General features: G+C 57.1%; 1 protein-coding gene and 1 long non-coding RNA gene across 18 annotated transcripts in view; one reads left to right on the forward strand and one right to left on the reverse strand.

Annotated features, from left to right (window-relative positions):
- The window catches only part of MAD1L1 (mitotic arrest deficient 1 like 1), a 283,031-nt gene extending 265,854 nt beyond the window's left edge, over positions 1-17,177 (reverse strand). For 12 of the 17 annotated variants that reach the window (XM_081552512.1, XM_081552522.1, XM_081552510.1 and 9 more), the window contains exons 1-8: positions 17,100-17,177; positions 14,341-14,503; positions 9,904-10,044; positions 7,429-7,608; positions 4,833-4,957; positions 3,782-3,863; positions 2,273-2,403; positions 1,757-1,871 (exon numbers count right to left, since the gene is read on the reverse strand). In XM_081552512.1, coding sequence (XP_081408638.1) covers positions 1,757-1,871; positions 2,273-2,403; positions 3,782-3,863; positions 4,833-4,957; positions 7,429-7,608; positions 9,904-10,044; positions 14,341-14,490 — 924 coding nt within the window. In that variant the 5' untranslated portion in view covers positions 14,491-14,503; positions 17,100-17,177. Of the gene's footprint in view, positions 1-1,515; positions 1,624-1,756; positions 1,872-2,272; positions 2,404-3,781; positions 3,864-4,832; positions 4,958-7,428; positions 7,609-9,903; positions 10,045-14,340; positions 14,504-17,099 lie in introns of those variants that run through there. The other 5 variants (XM_081552525.1, XM_081552523.1, XM_081552526.1 and 2 more) reach the window with 2 other exon arrangements.
- LOC145531083 (uncharacterized) lies at positions 1,727-6,026 on the forward strand. Its single transcript, XR_014072154.1, has 3 exons — positions 1,727-2,058; positions 2,115-2,882; positions 4,128-6,026. It is a non-coding gene; the product is annotated as an uncharacterized LOC145531083 (long non-coding RNA).

Genomic DNA, 17,177 nt, shown 5'->3' on the forward strand with positions numbered 1-17,177 from the left:
AGCACGCCAGGCTTCCCATCACCAACTCTTGGAGCTTGCTCAAACTCATGTCCGTTGCGTCGGTGATGCCATCCAACCATCTCATCCTCTGTCATCCCCTTCTCCTCCTGCCTTCAATCTTTCCCAGCATCAGGGTCTGTTCCAATGAATCATTTCTTCGCATCAAGTGGTCCAAGTATTGGAGTTTCAGCTTCAATATCAGTCCTTCCAATGAACACCCAAGGACTGATCTCCTTTAGGATGGACTGGTTGGATCTCCTTGCAGTCCAAGGGACTCTCAAGAGTCTTCTCCAACACCACAGTTCAAAAGCATCAGTTCTTCATGCCTGGGGCCATGGCTGCTGGGAAGAATAGGAGGACGCGCCCCCACTCGGCCTGAACGCAGGGCCTCACGCCCAGTATTCTCACAGCTGCGGCACGCTGACCCACAGGTCACAGAGTCTCGCTCCCTTTCCAGGCCGCCTGCCTCCCCGGGGCCGAGCACGGTGTTGCTCCGTGCACTCACGCAGCTGCTGGAGCACGTCCCGAGCCCTCGCACGTGCTGGGCATGAGCCTGGTTGATAATCCTATGACTACAGCTGATGCTCAGTCAACAGGTACCACTGTTCAAGCACTTTACATGAACTCGTTCAGCCCTCACAACCCTACAGGGAGACACTCACTCCTCATTGCACAGGCGCAGAGAGAAGTCAAGTCACCTGCCAGGGTCACGCAGCCAGCGAGCACACACAGAAGGATCTGACACCAGGCAGTGTGATTCCCTACAAAGAATCTCAGCCAACTTTAAAATAACCTACGTCCGAAGTAAAACTACTTGTCTCCAGAACTGTTTCTTCAGGCTAAGTTTCCGTACAAGCAAGTGTCTGAGAGGATGTGCTCTGGCCCCAGGATGCCCCAGCTGGTGGGAACTGCTGGAGACAGGCTGACCAGACTGGAGTCAAGAGAAGGAGTGATGTGGCTTACACCAGGCAGACCAGAAGGGAGGTGACTGAGTGTGACCACAGGTAACCAGTGTAGAAGGACAGAGGCCTGGGCCTGGCGGCCTCGCACAGGTCTGCCCAGGAGAACTCGGGCCATGCATGGCCATCTCCACAAGGTCCCACAAAAGACCCGCAGCGAGTCCCAGCAGCAGAGCCAGGAGAGGAATCTCAGCACAGGAGTCTGCCCCCTCTGTGGGGGAACAATGTCTGTCCCAGGCACCAGTCCTCTCCTGTCTTTGACTCAGCAGCTGGTTAAGTGTCCCAAGGGCTACTGAAACCAACCACCACGAGCTCAGGAGCTGAGGACACACATTCACTGTCCTGAGCCCCGCAGGTCAGCAGTCCAGCGAGGACCTCCCTGGGCTAGATCTAGGGGTCACAGGACCACGCTCCTCCTGGATGCTCCAGCCCAGAGGAGGCCCCAAGCTCCCTGACTCACGGCCCCACCATCGTCAACGCCAGCAAGAGCAGCACACCAGGTCCCCCTCACCCCACGCAGCTCTGCCTCCTCCACCCGCTCCCATGCCCGCCAGACCTGTGTGCACACCGGTCCCCCTAGGGGCCAGCGGGAGCCCTGGGGCACCTCCTCCTCAGGCCAGTGGTCAGCACCCGCAGGTCCACTTTGTCCACAGTTCCAAGGGTCAGGACGGGGCTGACTTCAGGGGCCACCATTCCGCCCACCCTATGAGCCCAACAGCCGCCACATTCTAGTGCATCAGCTGGAATGTAGGGTCCCCTTGGCAACTGGAGGACCCCAGAGAGACCAGCTAGCTCACCTCCTTCTCCAGCTCGAGGTCCACCAGGGTCTCCTGCATCTTCTCCTGCCGCCCCAGCCTGCGCTGCAGTCCCTCCAGCTCCTCCCGCAGCAGCCCATTGGTGTCCCGCATCTCCCTGGCAGAGCCAGAAGCAGAGTCATTCAAACCGCCACAAGCCCCAGGGACAAGTACAGAGGCCCTGACCCTGGAAAGCTGCGTGCACGTGTGCGCACACACAGGCACACATCCCCGGCCCCTCACCGCAGGCAGGCGCTCTCCAAACACACACACACATGTATGCATGCAGGCGCACACACACACAGGCACATGTCCCCGGGCCCTCACCGCAGGCAGGCGCTCTCCAAACACACACACACAGGCACATGTCCCCGGGCCCTTACCACAGGCAGGCGCTCTCCACACACACACGTATGCATGAACACACACAGGCACATGTCCCCGGGCCCTTACCACAGGCAGGCGTTCTCCACACACACGTATGCATGCATGCAAACACACACATCCCCGGGCCCTCACCGCAGGCAGGCGTTCTCTTCCCGCAGCTGCCGCAGCTCCCTCTCCATCGTCGGCAGCCGCACCAGCTCAGACCTCATGTTCTTCACGATCGCAGCGTCCTGCTCCTGCAGAGACAGCTTTTGCTCCAAATCCTGATCGAGGTGGGAGACAGAGAAGAGGGAGACGGTCACAGATGCCAAGTGCTCCCAGGTCCTCGACAGCCTCCAGGGCCCCAGCCCCCGCAAGCCACGTGCACTGCTGCCCATGGGGCAGGAGCCCGGCACACACTGGGCACGAGGGCACACAGCAAAGCCTCCGTGAAGAGATACCCACCCTTCCGCCCGGCTCCGCTTGCTGTCCCCGTGGTGCAACGTAATGACTGAGTCCTTGCACAACGAGGCCTTTCCTTTACTACATGGAGTCCCCAGGGACGCGTGGGGATGCCAGTGAAACTCCAAGACAAGTCACAGAGCAGGTTAAGAACACGGGCCCAGGACTAAACCGGCGGTCATTCAGTCAACACTAAGGGGCCAGGCACTGGGTCAAGCAGTGAGAGCAGAGTAACCCAGAGGAAAAAGACAGACATCAGCCAAGCAGCAGGTTGAGACTGAGGAGCCGCCGACGGCTGCAGGTGGGCAGACGGGGCAGGGAAGCCATGTCGGGTGGCATGAAGCGGTGCAGACCGGGAGGGGAGGTGGACGGGCACTGTGGCCATTGAGGACAGCACATGAAGACCTCGGCACGAGTGTCCAGGAGGCATGACCCTGACGAGGCGGAGCTGGGGCAGCGTGGGGCCAACACATGCCGGAGGAGGGGGAGTCGGGTGGGAACGTGGCTCTGAGGGCAGCACGCAGCGTCACAGGGAGCGGGTGTCCCCGGCTCCCCACCAAGTCCTCCCGCAGGGAGGCAGCAGGGCCTGAACTGCAGAGTCCGGCTGAGCTGGCTGTGAGGCCCAGCTTAGTCACGCGCGAGCCGGGCCACGCCGGGCAGGCTGTTCTCCCTCCAGTCCTGTTCTGTCATCATAGCAGTCCTGGTACTTGAAGGGAAGGGAAGGGAAGTCGCTCAGTCGTGTCCGACTCTTTGCGACCCCATGGACTGTAGCCTACCAGGCTCCTCCGTCCATGGGATTCTCCAGGCAAGAATACTGGAGTGGTTTGCCATTTCCTTCTCCAGGGGATCTTCCCGACACAGGGATCGAACCCAGGTGTCCCGCATTGGAGGCAGACGCTTTAACCTCTGAGCCACCAGGGAAGTCCCTGGTACTTGAAGTACCACACATTTACTTTCTACTCCACGTGCTTGATTCTAATCTTCACGCAAAGAACGTGAGCTTCCTGGGAGCAGCACAAGCCTCTTACTTACTGTCGCACCCCAGCACCTGGCACGGGGCCTGGGGCACAAGATGACCAGCAGTGTAAAGAGCTGCGGCAGACACAGGCAGCTAACTTCCCCGGATGCCGCTGAGCACACCCCACAGGTCACAGGAGGCTGAGCCAGCACCGTGAAGCCTGCCAGACACGAGCCGCTCACCTTAATCCTCTGCTCCTGGTCTGCCCGCTCTTCTTGGCTGGCCTGGAGCTCCTGAACCTTCTGGCTAGCTTCCTGCCATTTCCTATTGAGAGAAAAGTATAACACGTGCAGCAACAGGCAGGTGGTAAAGCCAGCAACTGCCCTCACTCTCAAAGCTCTCCAGCAGAGACACGCACACACTCATACACAAATGTGCACCCACTCCCACACACTGCCTGCTGCGAGGAGGCCCCAGGGTCCAGGGCTTAGCCCCTTCCCAGGGCTCTGTGGCCTGAGGCTCAGAGCAGGTAGTGAAGTCCAGACTACCTGCGAGCTCTCTTCCCAAGGTTCTCTTTTCTCTCCACAGTCTCACAAAAGAAGCTGTTGCCAGCCCAGGAACAGCCAAAGCCCAGGACCCGCTCAGGATAGCACCCGTTACACTGTGGCCAGACTGCCAAGACAGCACCTGGTAAGGCCGAGGCCGCCAGCTGCAGGAGAGCGTGTCTCCACCCGTGCCTCCAGACGAGCTCGGCCACACTGCCGTGCTTGGAGCAGAAGGCTCCCTCCCCCAAAACGTCCTTTCTCACCCACGTCCCCCCAACCCCAGGCGTGTCTCACACAGCCTTCAAAACCCAGCTCAAACCTAACACCTTCTCTGCAAACTCCCGCCAAGCAGGCACCCCCCAAAGAAGAGGGAAGAAAGGACTGTTCCCACTTCTTGTTCTTGGAACACGTGCAACACCGCTCTGTTCGGCACTTACAGCCCTGGCTCCAAAGGTCTCAGTGCCCCCCCAGCCCGTGGACGGGGGGACGGCACGTGCAGGGCGTCCAAGGCCCTCCGCGCTGCAGCGCACACGACGTCCATGGGCACTGGGCGCTCAGGCCACAGAGGGCACACAGGACAGCGAACCTGGGTCTTGCCCACAGACAACACGTGGATGTGCAGTTCAGTGCATGCCCCGCAGGCTTCAGGCCAACGGCATCCAGGAAGACAGATGGCCAGGCTCGCCTGGCAAAGGCGGGAAAGACGCCTGCCCTGGAAGTTGGCAGCCCTGCCCACCCCTCCACTCACTGGTGCTGCAGGTCCAGCTGCTCCTTCAGCTCCTGCTTCTCCGACTCCAGGCGTTTCACCTGCATCTCCTGGTTCATCACGTTCCACTGCAGGTCCGAGAGCCTCCCCTTTAACGCGGTGATGGTCTGAAAGCGAGAAGACGAAAGCCACTCACCCAGGTATCGGGCACAGGCACGGAGGGGAGCCTCTCACACAGAAACTCATGGGCCAGCGCTCTCCCAAGAGCCGGCTCCCATCCACCCTGCTCCTGGGGGCCCAGACAGAGCCGGCACCTCCTTCAGAGCACACGACCGCCCCTCAAGCCATGCCCAGCCTCGATGACAGACGCCCTCAGGCGTGAGGGCACTGCTAGCCATGGCAGGCCCGGACCTCACCCGGGCAGCCCCCGCACCACCACCACCCCCCGTCAACCCTCCCACCATGTCCACACAGCCCCCCAGAGCTTGGCAGCTCCGCAAGGCTCTCCCTCCACACCTGCTCTATCTCTCAGCTCGGATTCCTTCTCCAACTGCCCCATGCCAGTTCTGCAGGAGATGCTACCTGTGAACCAGCCAGGTGCCCACCAAGAACTCGGGAGTGGGGGCTGAGGCTGTGCTCAGAATGAATGGGAGCCGCATGAGCACTGCAGAGCCTGACGCGCGCCCAGGCCCGACGCGGTCGCTGAGGAAGGCGGGGGCAGGCCGGCCCACGGCACAGCCCCGGGACAGCGAGCCCACTGGGCGGACACGGGCACGGACCACAGCCTCCCCAGATGACCTTCTGGTGATGGGGCTCCACTGTGGCTTTCCCGGGGCAAGAGACCACACCTCCAACAGGAAAGCCAGCCCCGCAGATGCACCACTCTAAGTTAACCAGGGGAAACATTACCCCATCAGCCTCTGAGAGCCAGACAGCAACTTACAGGCTGAGGGCAAGAGAATGGACTGGTGAACTCACCACAGTGAGCAACGTCTGCATGGGGCACCCTGTGCAAACAAGGCGGCCACAGCACGCCCTCACCTGCCCAGCCCAGAGCAGTGTAAATGCACCCACGCGGCCCCCACAGGTCCCGGAGAGGCTGACGGCAGGGGGCGGGGGTCTGGGTCCTACCCTCTTAACAACCTGCATGGTTCCCTTTATTACAACAATCAATCTGGGACTCAAAGAAGAATGAAGGTACTTCAACTATGTAACAATAAACATATCCTTAGACAACTCTTCCTGAATTAAATATACAGGCGCAGTGCTGAATACTGGAATCAGACACCCGCCCCACGGAGGACAAAGCTGTGGGGAAGCCCAGCCATTAACAAGATGAGCTCAGAGTGCAAGCGTCTAAACCAGGGAACCATGACAGGAAAACACGGTTGGCGGGGGGTGGGCGTGGGACTTACAGCCCTGGATTCAGACCAGGGTGGGGGGTGCTTCTCCAGGGGAGTGGAAAGTACGTGCAGCAGCAGCAGGGCTCCGTCCCAGCTCGCCACCACCTTGGCCCTGCCAGGGCCCACCGCTGGCCGCTCTGTGACCTCTGCGGTGAGGGTGCCCCCCTGGTCACGGGGGACACACCCGCCCCCGTGGCCCCCGCCCCAGAACAGCCTGTGACGGGGCACAGGCAGGCACACACCAGGGCGGGAGGGGGGCTCGGCTCAAGGCCGCCCATGGCTCCCGTCCTGGCCACATGCACGTCAGAGGACAGACACAGGAACAGCTTTAGCAGGCGCTCCGGTGCTGCCGAGGCAAAAAGCACCCGGGGCCCGCTCCCGAGATCCATCAAGGAGAGAAGACTACGCGGAGACAGGATACCAATGATCCCCAGGCCCCCGGCGCCCCCCGGTAGCGTTCATCCATTTCCTCACGGCCCCTGTGACCTCGAGCAGCTCAGGAAAGGGACAGGAAAGGTCAGAGGGGTCCAGCCCGCACCAGCAGCAACGTTCAGGCCCCGTCTCTAAAATGCATACAGCCTTCAGCTGGCAGATAGGACTACAGTTCGTCCATGTTCTGGCTCCATAGAGATTCTCAGATGCTAATAATCAAAGACGTGGAAATCCAGAGGCACCTACTTACATCTTCTGGTGTGGGGGGAACCACCAGTGTTTCCATCCGTACCGGGAAGCTCATAGTGAGAGTAGAACCCTCAGCGACGGCTACCAACAGAGCAGGGCGCTGGCAGCAAAGCCACACTGAGCCCTGTGCCTGGTGACGGGACGACACCACCCCACCCCCCAGGGGTCTGTCCAGGTAAAATCATTCGACAGAAGCAAAGAAGGGGCGTGCATGAAGCCACGCGCCCCACATGTATCCACACCAGGAGGTGTGTGCACAAGAGGAACACAAGAGGTGCACAAGAGGTGGCTGAAAATGGACTAATCAACCACTAAAAATCATAATTAGAGACTGAAAAAGCATTCAACTTATTAACTGAAAACCACAAAATGGAAAATTAATATTTTTGCTATGATCACACCTCTGCCAAAAATGCAGGCAGAGCAGAATCAACCAGGGACGCCAGCCTGAAGCGACAGTGCTGGGGGAGGGACGCGTCCACTCTTCTGAGAAGCAGCTCCACCGCGGCCGCTCATCTCCCCCGCGGCCGCTCATCTCCCCCGCGGCCGCTCACCTCCCCGGCCTCGGCCAGGCCGTCCTCCTTCTCGCGCAGCTTCCTGCCGGCCGCGTCCAGGCTCTGCTGGCACAACCTGTGGCGCTGCAGCTGCTCCTCCATCTTCTCCTCCGCCTCCGCCTCCCGTTCCTGCAGCTGCCGAATGCGCGCCAGCAGCTCCTGGTTCCGGTCCATCTCGCGCTGCCAACAAGGGTGGGCCTGGTGAGGGAAGTCTGCGCGAGCAGGCCCCCAGCTCAACCCCAGGACAGGATGAGACCCAGAGCAGAGCCGCCAAGAGGCCGGTCGTCAAGTCCACAGCCACCCCAGGGCTGTAGCCAGGACCCCCTCCAAGGCCAGCACACGGCCCAGAGCACACAGGCCCATCTCACAGTGGCCCCCCCAGGAGGGCACGTGGCACGCACCCCCCCATCACTGACCACTGCTCACGGGAGGGCGGAGAAGGCGATGACACCCCACTCCAGTCCTCTTGCCTGGAAACTCCCATGGACGGAGGAGCCTGGTGGGCTGCAGTCCATGGGGTCGCAAAGAGTGGAACACGACTAAGCGACTTCACTTTCACTTTTCATTTTCATGCACTGGAGAAGGAAATGGCAACCCACTCCAGTGTTCTTGCCTGGAGAATCCCAGGGATGGGGGAGCCTGGTGGGCTGTCGTCTATGGGGTCGCACAGAGTCGGACACGACTGAAGCGATTTAGCAGCAGCAGCATGGGAGTGGACAGAGCACAGAAATCTCACTCAGGCTTCACCCTGGGAAGAAGCCTCTGAGCTTGGCAGCTTCAGCACTTTCTGATTCACACACAGGCCACCATCATGACAAGCCGGCTGCCCCCAGAGAGCGGGTGGCCAGGAAGCGACAGGTAGCGTGGACAGGAGCCCGCAGACAGAATGCTTGACCCTGGGCCCTGGCTCCACCAAGCTCCAGAGCCACCCTGCACTGGGTCCCGCCGCCCACGTGGCTTGCTCTGGAAAGCAGGCACAGAACTCAGACTCCTCACTCTAACGACCCCCAGAGGTCCAAAGGTTCCAGTGGCAGCCACGGAGGTTACCCTTAGCCCAAGAAGCTAGGGGGCCACAAAGTGGGAGCCAGAGTCGCAGGGGCAAAGGCACCAAGTCCTGGTTACATGGAGCCCGACGCTCTGCTGACCTCTGACAGCTGAGCCACAGAAGATCCCACCAAGACGACAACGGGGAGGCCCTGCCACGATGTAGGAGCCAGGGGCGGTGGCTGTGCAGGGACCCGATCAGCATGTCACAGGGCAGGACGGGGCACCTCTACTCGGCTGCCGGCCCCAAATGCATCCCCGACAGTCCAGGCAGGTCCCCAGACCTTGGACACCGAAGTCTCACCATCTAACAGGTCTCTCCAGGGGAGTGGACTGACACCCCCCCCCCAAACTGTATCCCCTGAAGAACCATCGCAGACACTGGAGACAAAGGACAACATGAAACCCGCGGCTCAGACGTCTCCAAGCCATCTTCCGCCAGGCCCGGGGCAGACAAGGGAAGGCCTCTCCGAGGGAGGCCCAGGCTCAGCGATGGGTCCCAGGGAGAGGTTCCATCAGTCCTGCATCCTTCCATTTCCCAATGACTCACTCCAGTATTTGTGAGAGTCTCAGGGCCTCTCCCTTCTCCTCCTCCCATAGGTTCCCCCAGGACGGTCCTTCCCAGGAGGACCCAGAACACCAGCCAAAGGCCCTCCCCACAGAGGAACACCACTCGGAACAGGACCGGGGCAGCACTGAGGCAGCAGTACCCTACCTGCAGGGTACTGGGCTCCTGAGCCCCCACAACACACCAATAGGTACCTACACGGCCAGTTCAAATACATCCAATTAGCATCCCACCCTCAAAGGCATCAGCTGTTTCTACAGGGACCAGGGAAGCGCGGGAATATGCCACAGAAGGCAAGAATGGCGCCAGACATCCACTCTCAGGGAGAGCACAGAGGCCAGAGGCCTTCCGGCCCAATGCTCTGCGGAACCTCGGCAGCATTTCCATAACTCATCAGTACTTACTGAAAAACCCTGGCGAAGTGCGTTATCAAAGCAAAGAAAGCATGGAATTTATGCGCTAACTAAAAAACCTAGCATCTCCTCTGGGTAACGGGGGTGGGGGTGGGGGTAAGCCAAGGCCCCCACAAGGCAGCCCCTGAGACCTGGTGACCAGGTGTGCAAGACCCGGCCTGGACCTCAGACTCTTATGCAAGCTGGTGACGTTTCTGCCAGACCTGTACCCCGATTCTAGCAAACAGATGGGGACCGGGCACCTAGCAGAGAATGCCCAGCAGTACCTCCTCAGGCAGACATGGCTCAGCAGCCACCCCTTCGTATTGCCTTCCTTGGGGACCCACAGCCTCAGGCGGCGCAGGAAGGCAGGGAGCGCGCCTGGGCTCCAGCTCAGGGGGCTCATACTCCCGCGGTCTACCAGGTACGACCCCCCCCCCCCACGCTCTGGGGCGACCCGCCTGGACCCACCTCGTAGTTTCTGGCGCTGGTGCTGGCCGCCCGCTCCAGCTCCACGCGAGCCCTCTTGTGACTCAGCTCCATCTGCATCTTCTCCCGCTCCGCCTGGATGACGTGCGACTTAGACCGGATCTGCTCTGCTCGCTCCTCCAACTGACCGGGCCCCGTGCAAAGGAAAGGCAGCTCCTCAGCAGCTGCGTCTCACCCGAGGGAGGCGAGGGGCGCACTCGACACCTCCTCACTGAGCACCCGCTCCCCACAAGGCCCTCCCTTGGCCCCGCGGAAGAAGGAGCCCCAGGCCCACAGCGGGGAGACGGCAGCCGGGAGGCAGCCAGGCGAGGGGGTCAAGGACAGAAGAGGACGGTGCGTTTTCAGACGACCGTGTGCCAGCTTGTTCATTTTCTGTGCTGTTTAACAAACTACCACCAATGCAGCAGCTTGGACGCCCATAAACTGGCTATCAGTTCTGTGGGTCAGACAGCTGGGCACACACAGCCAGCTTCTCCCATCAGGGAAGCTGATCAACAGGCTAAAGTCCATGCAGTCGGCAGCTGTGTTCGTAACTCAGGAGCCTCTTCCTATTTCCTGTTGGCTGGCAGACCCGAGCGGCTGTCAGCATCCAGAGGCCGTCCACATTCCCTGCCACGTGGGCCTTTCCACACCCAAAGCCAACGAGAGAATCTCACACGTGTGGAACCCTTTTCCTGCCTGCATCTCTTGACTTCTGTCTGATCTCTGGACCCAGATTTAAAAGATTCACCTGACTGGGTCAGGCCCACCCAGGTACTCTCCCACCTTAAGGTCAGCTGATTGGAGCTATTCAATCTAACTGCAGAACACCACGGCCTCAACACCTAGTTAGCGTTTGATTCAGTGGGAGAAGCTGCTGGGCCTGGCAGTTGGGGCCCATCAGAAGTCTTCCTCTCAGAGGTAAGTAAATAAGTGGGAATGGAAGCTCTGAAGGGCCTCAGAAGACACAGCCAACAGTATCACAGAATGACCGACTGCCAGGACCTTGTCTTCAGGTGGGCTAGAGCCCAACCATTCTAAGACTGGCCTGCAGTCTGGCAATACGGCATCTTCAGGGCACCTAACAGAAACACAGAATCTCAGGCCACACCACAGATACCAAATCAGAGTCTTCCTTTTGAAGGTATCCTCAGGTGATTCATATGCACTTTACAGTTCAAGAAGCAACGGATTCTAGAAAGTGCTCTCATTCTAATCAGGGACACGTGGCCATGTCTGGTGACACTACTGATCACAAGAAGGGGCGGCAGTGTGTGTTTGCTCCTGGCATCTGGCAGAGAGAGGCCTGGGATGTTTAGTCCTGCAAAACAGAAAGTTACCCAGCCCGAAATGCCAGTCATGCCCCAGGTATAAAATCCCGGGTGGAGAAAGACTTCTTTTCTACCCTCCCCCAACTTCCTTCGGGAGCTAAAGCCCACCCTTTCTTCACCCCTGTGATGTATTCTCTCATTTCAGTTCCCACCTGCTGACATTTGGGAGTTCCTAACTCAACCCTCCATCAACTCAGTCTTCTTAGTCTCACTGAGTCTGCAGCTAAGGCCCAGCTTCTTCAGAGGATGGCGGGACCCCAGCTCCAGGTGTGAAGGTGCCACACAGGGGTCCCCGAGACCCAGAACCGTTGGCCACATCTTCCTGAGGCAGTGAAAGGAAAAGTATTTGAAGGAAAGTCATATTTTTATGTTTAAGCCAACAGTGACACACAGCACAGAAACAGGAACTTTACAATGAAGCAGGGGCGGGGACTAGCAGACAAGACTATTTCCAGACTCCCAGACCTGCAGCTGCTCTGTCCCCTCACCTGCCCAGCTTGGTAGGAAAGAGAGGGAACACTGACTGGACTCCTGAGACAGGACACGTCTGAGGTCAGGGCTCCCAGGCAGGTCCTGCGCCCCACGGCTCTAATCAGCTCACTCTGGCTACGGCTCTCACTTACCCACCTGGGGAAGCCATTCAGGTCAGAGCTGAGTGAGAACTGGGACCCTGGAAATCCCAGACTCGAGTTCCGACAGGCCCAAAGTTCCCAGAGAGCTGCATCAACAAAGTTATAACACTTTTTCAACCGAAAGTTGCCAACTTCATATTCTGCCAGTGAGCAAAGACCAAGGGGGGAAAAAAAAACTAGTCTATTTCCACTATTTCAAAAATGGTGTTTTAACACCAAAAACAAATATAAATGACCTAGTTTCAGAATAAAGAACAGTCCATACTAAAAAGGGGCAGTGAGCAACTTAGCTCACCAACAAACACAGAGTAAGTAATTCAACTGTTCAGCCAGTGAATGCGTACACACACACTAGCCTCTGTCGTACCACACCAGACATGGGCTCATCAGGACTCCCAGAGCGACAGAAACTCCTGGCTCGTCTGACACAGGACCCCAGGGCAGGTCATCAGCAGAAAGGCGGCAGCAGCACAGCCAACAGGGACCGGAGAAGGGACTCAAAGAAGCCCGGGATCGCCAGATGCAGCCCCTACGAGGGGCAGGTGCCAGGAGCCAGCTCACGAGATCCCACCCATGACAGAGTCATGAGGAAAAGACCTGACGAGCAGAGCAACTCAGGCCTCAGGGAATCTCGGAAGGCTGCTTCAGCGCTCACCTTAAAGATATCTATCTTTCTGATGTTTCCTATAATAAACCTCTTCTTATTTTCTGTGACTTAGGCAGAAGGTCTTTCCTGATCTTTTCCCAAAATAGATCAATCTGAAACCTTGATCAACAAGGCCCCCGAACAGTGGCACCCTATTAGATTATCTAGGATATAGAGTATTTTAATCTAAACTTCCCTTGCTAGCATTTTAGTCTGTTTAACAAGGTGCCTGTGCCTTTGGCGCTAATGTGCATGACTGCTCCTTAATAATAAAACAGCATTGAGAGCCTCCACACAGAAAGCCCCAATGGGCACAGAACCCTTCGTAGGAAAAAAGGCTTGTTAGGAAATATAAGAAATATTGCTTTATGAAACTGTTACTTAGTCTATATTTACTCCCTATGTTTTTACTCTTAACGTGTTTAGCCTATATAATGAAAGCATAATAGTTAGAAATTTATATAAATAAAAGTTTAGCTTTAATACAAATAATAAAACAATTGTTAATTTAGCTGGTGATTTTTGCTAAGAACTGACCTTTGCGCTACATTGTTTCAGCTTGCTGTACAATGACTTTATGGTACCACATTCTTCTCTGTTAAGCTCAAGGGGTAGAATAAATTACCAAAAACAGGTTTTACCTTGAAACTTTCTATTGATGAATTCTTTCCTGCTGTGCCTGATACAAAAGTGTTCTGACTGATCAACCCTTATCAATGGAGAGTCACAAGATGTTAGCAGGCCCCCAGGCCAGAAGATGATGTAAACAAAATGAGGCTTTTTGTAACTAAAGATATGCAAACGGTTTTGATGAGGGTCAAAACTGCTGGCCCATTAAGCTGAATTGGTATGACTCTATACTTTACATTTGTTTCTATGTACCACTAAAAATATAAAAGCTGTCTTGAAAACAATAAAGTCAGGAGACACTATGAAACGCTAAGACTTGCTGTGTCTTCTCATTCTCATCGCCAATACTGTCCTTCCTGAGGGAACCCCTGGACCAGCTGGAGCTGGATTCTGGCAGGCAGGGGCCGGGCCAAGGCTCAGACACCACACTCCCTCCCTGTGTGGACCCCACAATCCCTGCCCCAATTAGCACTGACCCCACGACGCTTCAGAGCCTAAAGTCCTTCAGAAGACCTGAGACTTTACAACCATGTCCACAGTGAGTGCTGCCGAGCACTTGAAATAAAGTGAGATGAGACAATAATCAAACCGAAAGTGTAAAGATCACCCCATGGCAAACCAAAGCCGGAAGATGTGCAAACGGCCTCCCGAGCCTGAGACCATCTCCTGCCCAAGCCTTCTCTCACTGCCCTGCCCCTCCCGCCAGGCTGACCAAGAACGTATCCTTACAACACAGCCTTCCTATGTGTTACACCATTAGGAAGCCAGCAGCTGGCTGCACAATTCCAGTGGTCATGATCCCAGGCAGTTTAGGATTTTATTCCTCAATTAAATGAACTGGCTTTCCAATCCTATCTCTAGTGTCTGTGAGCTCATAGTGTGAGTGCAATACTAAACACTAGGCCCACTCTGGGGTCTGTTATCTCAGGCTTTTGAGTCAGGACATCTCAGGGCCAGATCATGACCTCTAGCTATCCTCCAAAGCTATGAATATCCATGTTGGAGATGCAGAAGATGGCCAGCTGGCCTCCAGGCTGAGAAAACACTGACCTGCCTCATCTACATAGAACTTGATCCAGTCCTACCTAAGGACAGGTGTCTGTCCATAGAGGCCCCTACCCCAAGACACACCACTCACCTGATCCATCTGGAAGGGCAGGCCTGTGTACCTGAAGGCCCTACCCCAACACACACTGCTCACCTGCATGCTCTGTTGGTACTGCATCTGCAGAGAACCTTGGGCAGAGGTGGAAACGTCCAGTCCAGATCCTCCCTCCACTCGCTGAGAAATGAAATTGTTCAAAGACCTCAGGGTGGACAGGACGGTGGTGTTCTCCCCCAGGTCTTCCATGATTACTTCCCTTCTGGAAGAAAACAAGGGAAAGGGTCAGAGGGAGCCTTCTGCTGCGCCATCACCACTGCCAGCTGCCTGGTCAGAGGGTACCTTTGGGCAGCCCCACTCCCCTAACGCTCTCTAGAACCCTTAAAATATTCCAGCGTCTGTAACCACCTTCTTTGGAGTTAACTGGGAGCCCGCACCTCCAGTTTCTCAGAGAAGAAACGGAGGCATAAAAAGACAGTATGCCACCAAGCTGCTGACACCAGCAGGACAAACGGACGGCTCCCAAGATGAGGTGTTCAGCAGTCAGGTGGCACACCTCCCACATAAGCACTCACAAAAAGCCTAGCGTCCAAGAGTCAGAAACAAAGCACCCAACAGTGGCAAGTAAGGATGACAGCCACTGCAATGCTAATTATAGGTTAACAACGACATCTCTACCATTTTCAGCCAGGTACCACAGAGAAAGGCACCTGACATTTAGTAAGCACCAAGGCCTCTGGGGCCCGTCTCCTCATCCGAAAACTGAGGACCCCGCTTCTCAAGGCTGGGAGGATTACAGGGCCCAAGAGAAGGCTCCAAACGCAGACGGCACAGCTATCGCCACAGAGTTTAACTGTCACTCTGCTTGTAATTTCACATATGGCATCTCAATCCTCAGAACTGACAGATGAATCAGGTCTTCTTGAATACTATCTTAGAGGTGAGGCTTCCAGAGTTACAGAACTGAGACGGGAACGTGGGTCTGTCTGGCTCTAAGGTCGACCGTGCTCCACAGGCCAAGGTGTGAAGGCCGAGGACAAGCAGCAGCAAAGAACCTGCCTCCCCAAACCTGTGCTAATCACAGCCTCACACCAGGCAGTCTACCAGTCAGAAAGGGTGGAAGTGTCCCAGCACAGCGAACAGCCAAAAGGTGTGAATTCCTCCAGGTGCATACCATTTTCCTCTGAGGCAAGCAGCCAGCTCTCACTGATGACCTCTAAGTATTAGATGGAAAACACCTGCCCTCAACCCACTCCTCACCTCCAAAAACGTGAAGAATCTTGGTTTGATTCTGAATTTCCCATTTAACAAGAACCTTGACCTTGTGCACTGGGATTCCCTGGTGGCTCAGTGGTAAAGAACCCACCTGCCATTGCAGGAGACCCAAATTTGATCCCTGGGTCAGGAAGATCCCCTGGTGGAGGGAATAGCAACCCACTACAGTATTCTTCCATGGGAAATCCCATGGACAGAGGAGCCTGGTGGGCTATAGTCCATGGAGTCGCCAAGAGTCAGACGTGACTTAGCAACTAAACAACTGGTCTTGTGAATGCAGAGCCCTAGTTTTCTGGAGGCTGTCCTTTCCACTCTTGCACAACACAGCTGTTCCACCTCTCCTTCATACAAACAGAAACTGAACTGGCAGAGAGACCAGGGAGGAGCACTCAAGAGTACTGTGAGCCTGGTAGACAGATATGGCCCATGTGGAGCCAGGCAGCAGCACTCTGCTCCGGAGAGCACATCACTCTGTTTGAACAGGGCTGTAATACTTTCCGGGAGCTGGTGATGGACAGGGAGGCCTGGCGTGCTGCAGTCCATGGGTTACAAAGAGTCAGACACGACTGAGCGACTGAACTGAACTGATACTTTCCATCCCGCGATGGGAAATTTAGCCAATACATCCTCTTCTCAAGACATCGTCCCCTGTAAGAGCGGATGCACCTTATACACAAGAATGAAAAGAACACATGCATTTTCACCTGCCTGGAACTAAGCCGCTCCATAAGGCAAGGGAAAAGGTGGCAGCTCAAATGCCATCTTCTGTATCCAGGAGACTCACCACTGGATGTCCGCTGCTCTGAACGGAACCCTGAGCTGGAGTGCAGAGCACTCTGCCTCTGTAGTGCCCTCCCCGTCCTGAAGGAACCTACAGACATTACACGGATCCTCCCCACCCACATCTGTACTTCACGGCGCCCCAGGCACTGTCACTGGCCTGCTGAGTTCACCGCTCCTCTACCTGCTCTCTCCTAACTTACACGTGAGAGAGGAAACCCAAGTGCCCGTCCCACTACTTGCCAGGAGTGCGACTCTGGGCAAGGCGCTTCCCATCTTCCCACCGGGTTCCTCAGGTGGAAAATGTAGTGGCACCCCAGACTGACCGCTCAGGTGCAGCGGTGCGGGCGACAGTGCGCTCAACTCGCAAGGGACTGAGGAAGAGCCCTTCTGTCTGCACCGCGCCGTCTCGGGCCGGGGGGTGGGGGGGGGGTCGGGGCTCCCTGAAGTCCCTCTCCTCCGAGGCCGCCTCTGTCCCGGCCGTTTCCAGCTCCTCTCAGAGAGGAAGTCTTGGGGGGCCCCCGCACTGGACGCCCAGGCTCAGAGGACAGAGCACGGAGCGGAGGGGCGGGCCGGCAGGGACTCCGGCCCGGTGGGCGAGCGGACACAGTGGGTGCGCCGATGAGAGCCCGGCGGCCCAGGTCTCAGAGAAGCAAGCGGGAACACCGAGGGGCGCCGGCTCACAGCCCCCGGAGGAGGCCCGGCGGGCGGCCCCAGCCTCTTCCCTGCCCGACTCCCGCCGGCTCTGCTGGGCACCCGCCCCCGTCTCAGCCAGGCCCCCACCCGGGACCCTGGCCGCTCACCTCACCGCCTCAGCCTGCTTGCAGCCGTCGCCGCCGCGGCTCAGATCTCCCTCTTTTACGCCCGAGCCCGCGTATCGC

The sequence above is a fragment of the Giraffa tippelskirchi genome, chromosome 13 (genome assembly GCF_054371585.1).
Source record: "Giraffa tippelskirchi isolate mGirTip1 chromosome 13, T2T-mGirTip1v1.2.pri, whole genome shotgun sequence".
NCBI classification, from domain to species: domain Eukaryota; kingdom Metazoa; phylum Chordata; class Mammalia; order Artiodactyla; family Giraffidae; genus Giraffa; species Giraffa tippelskirchi.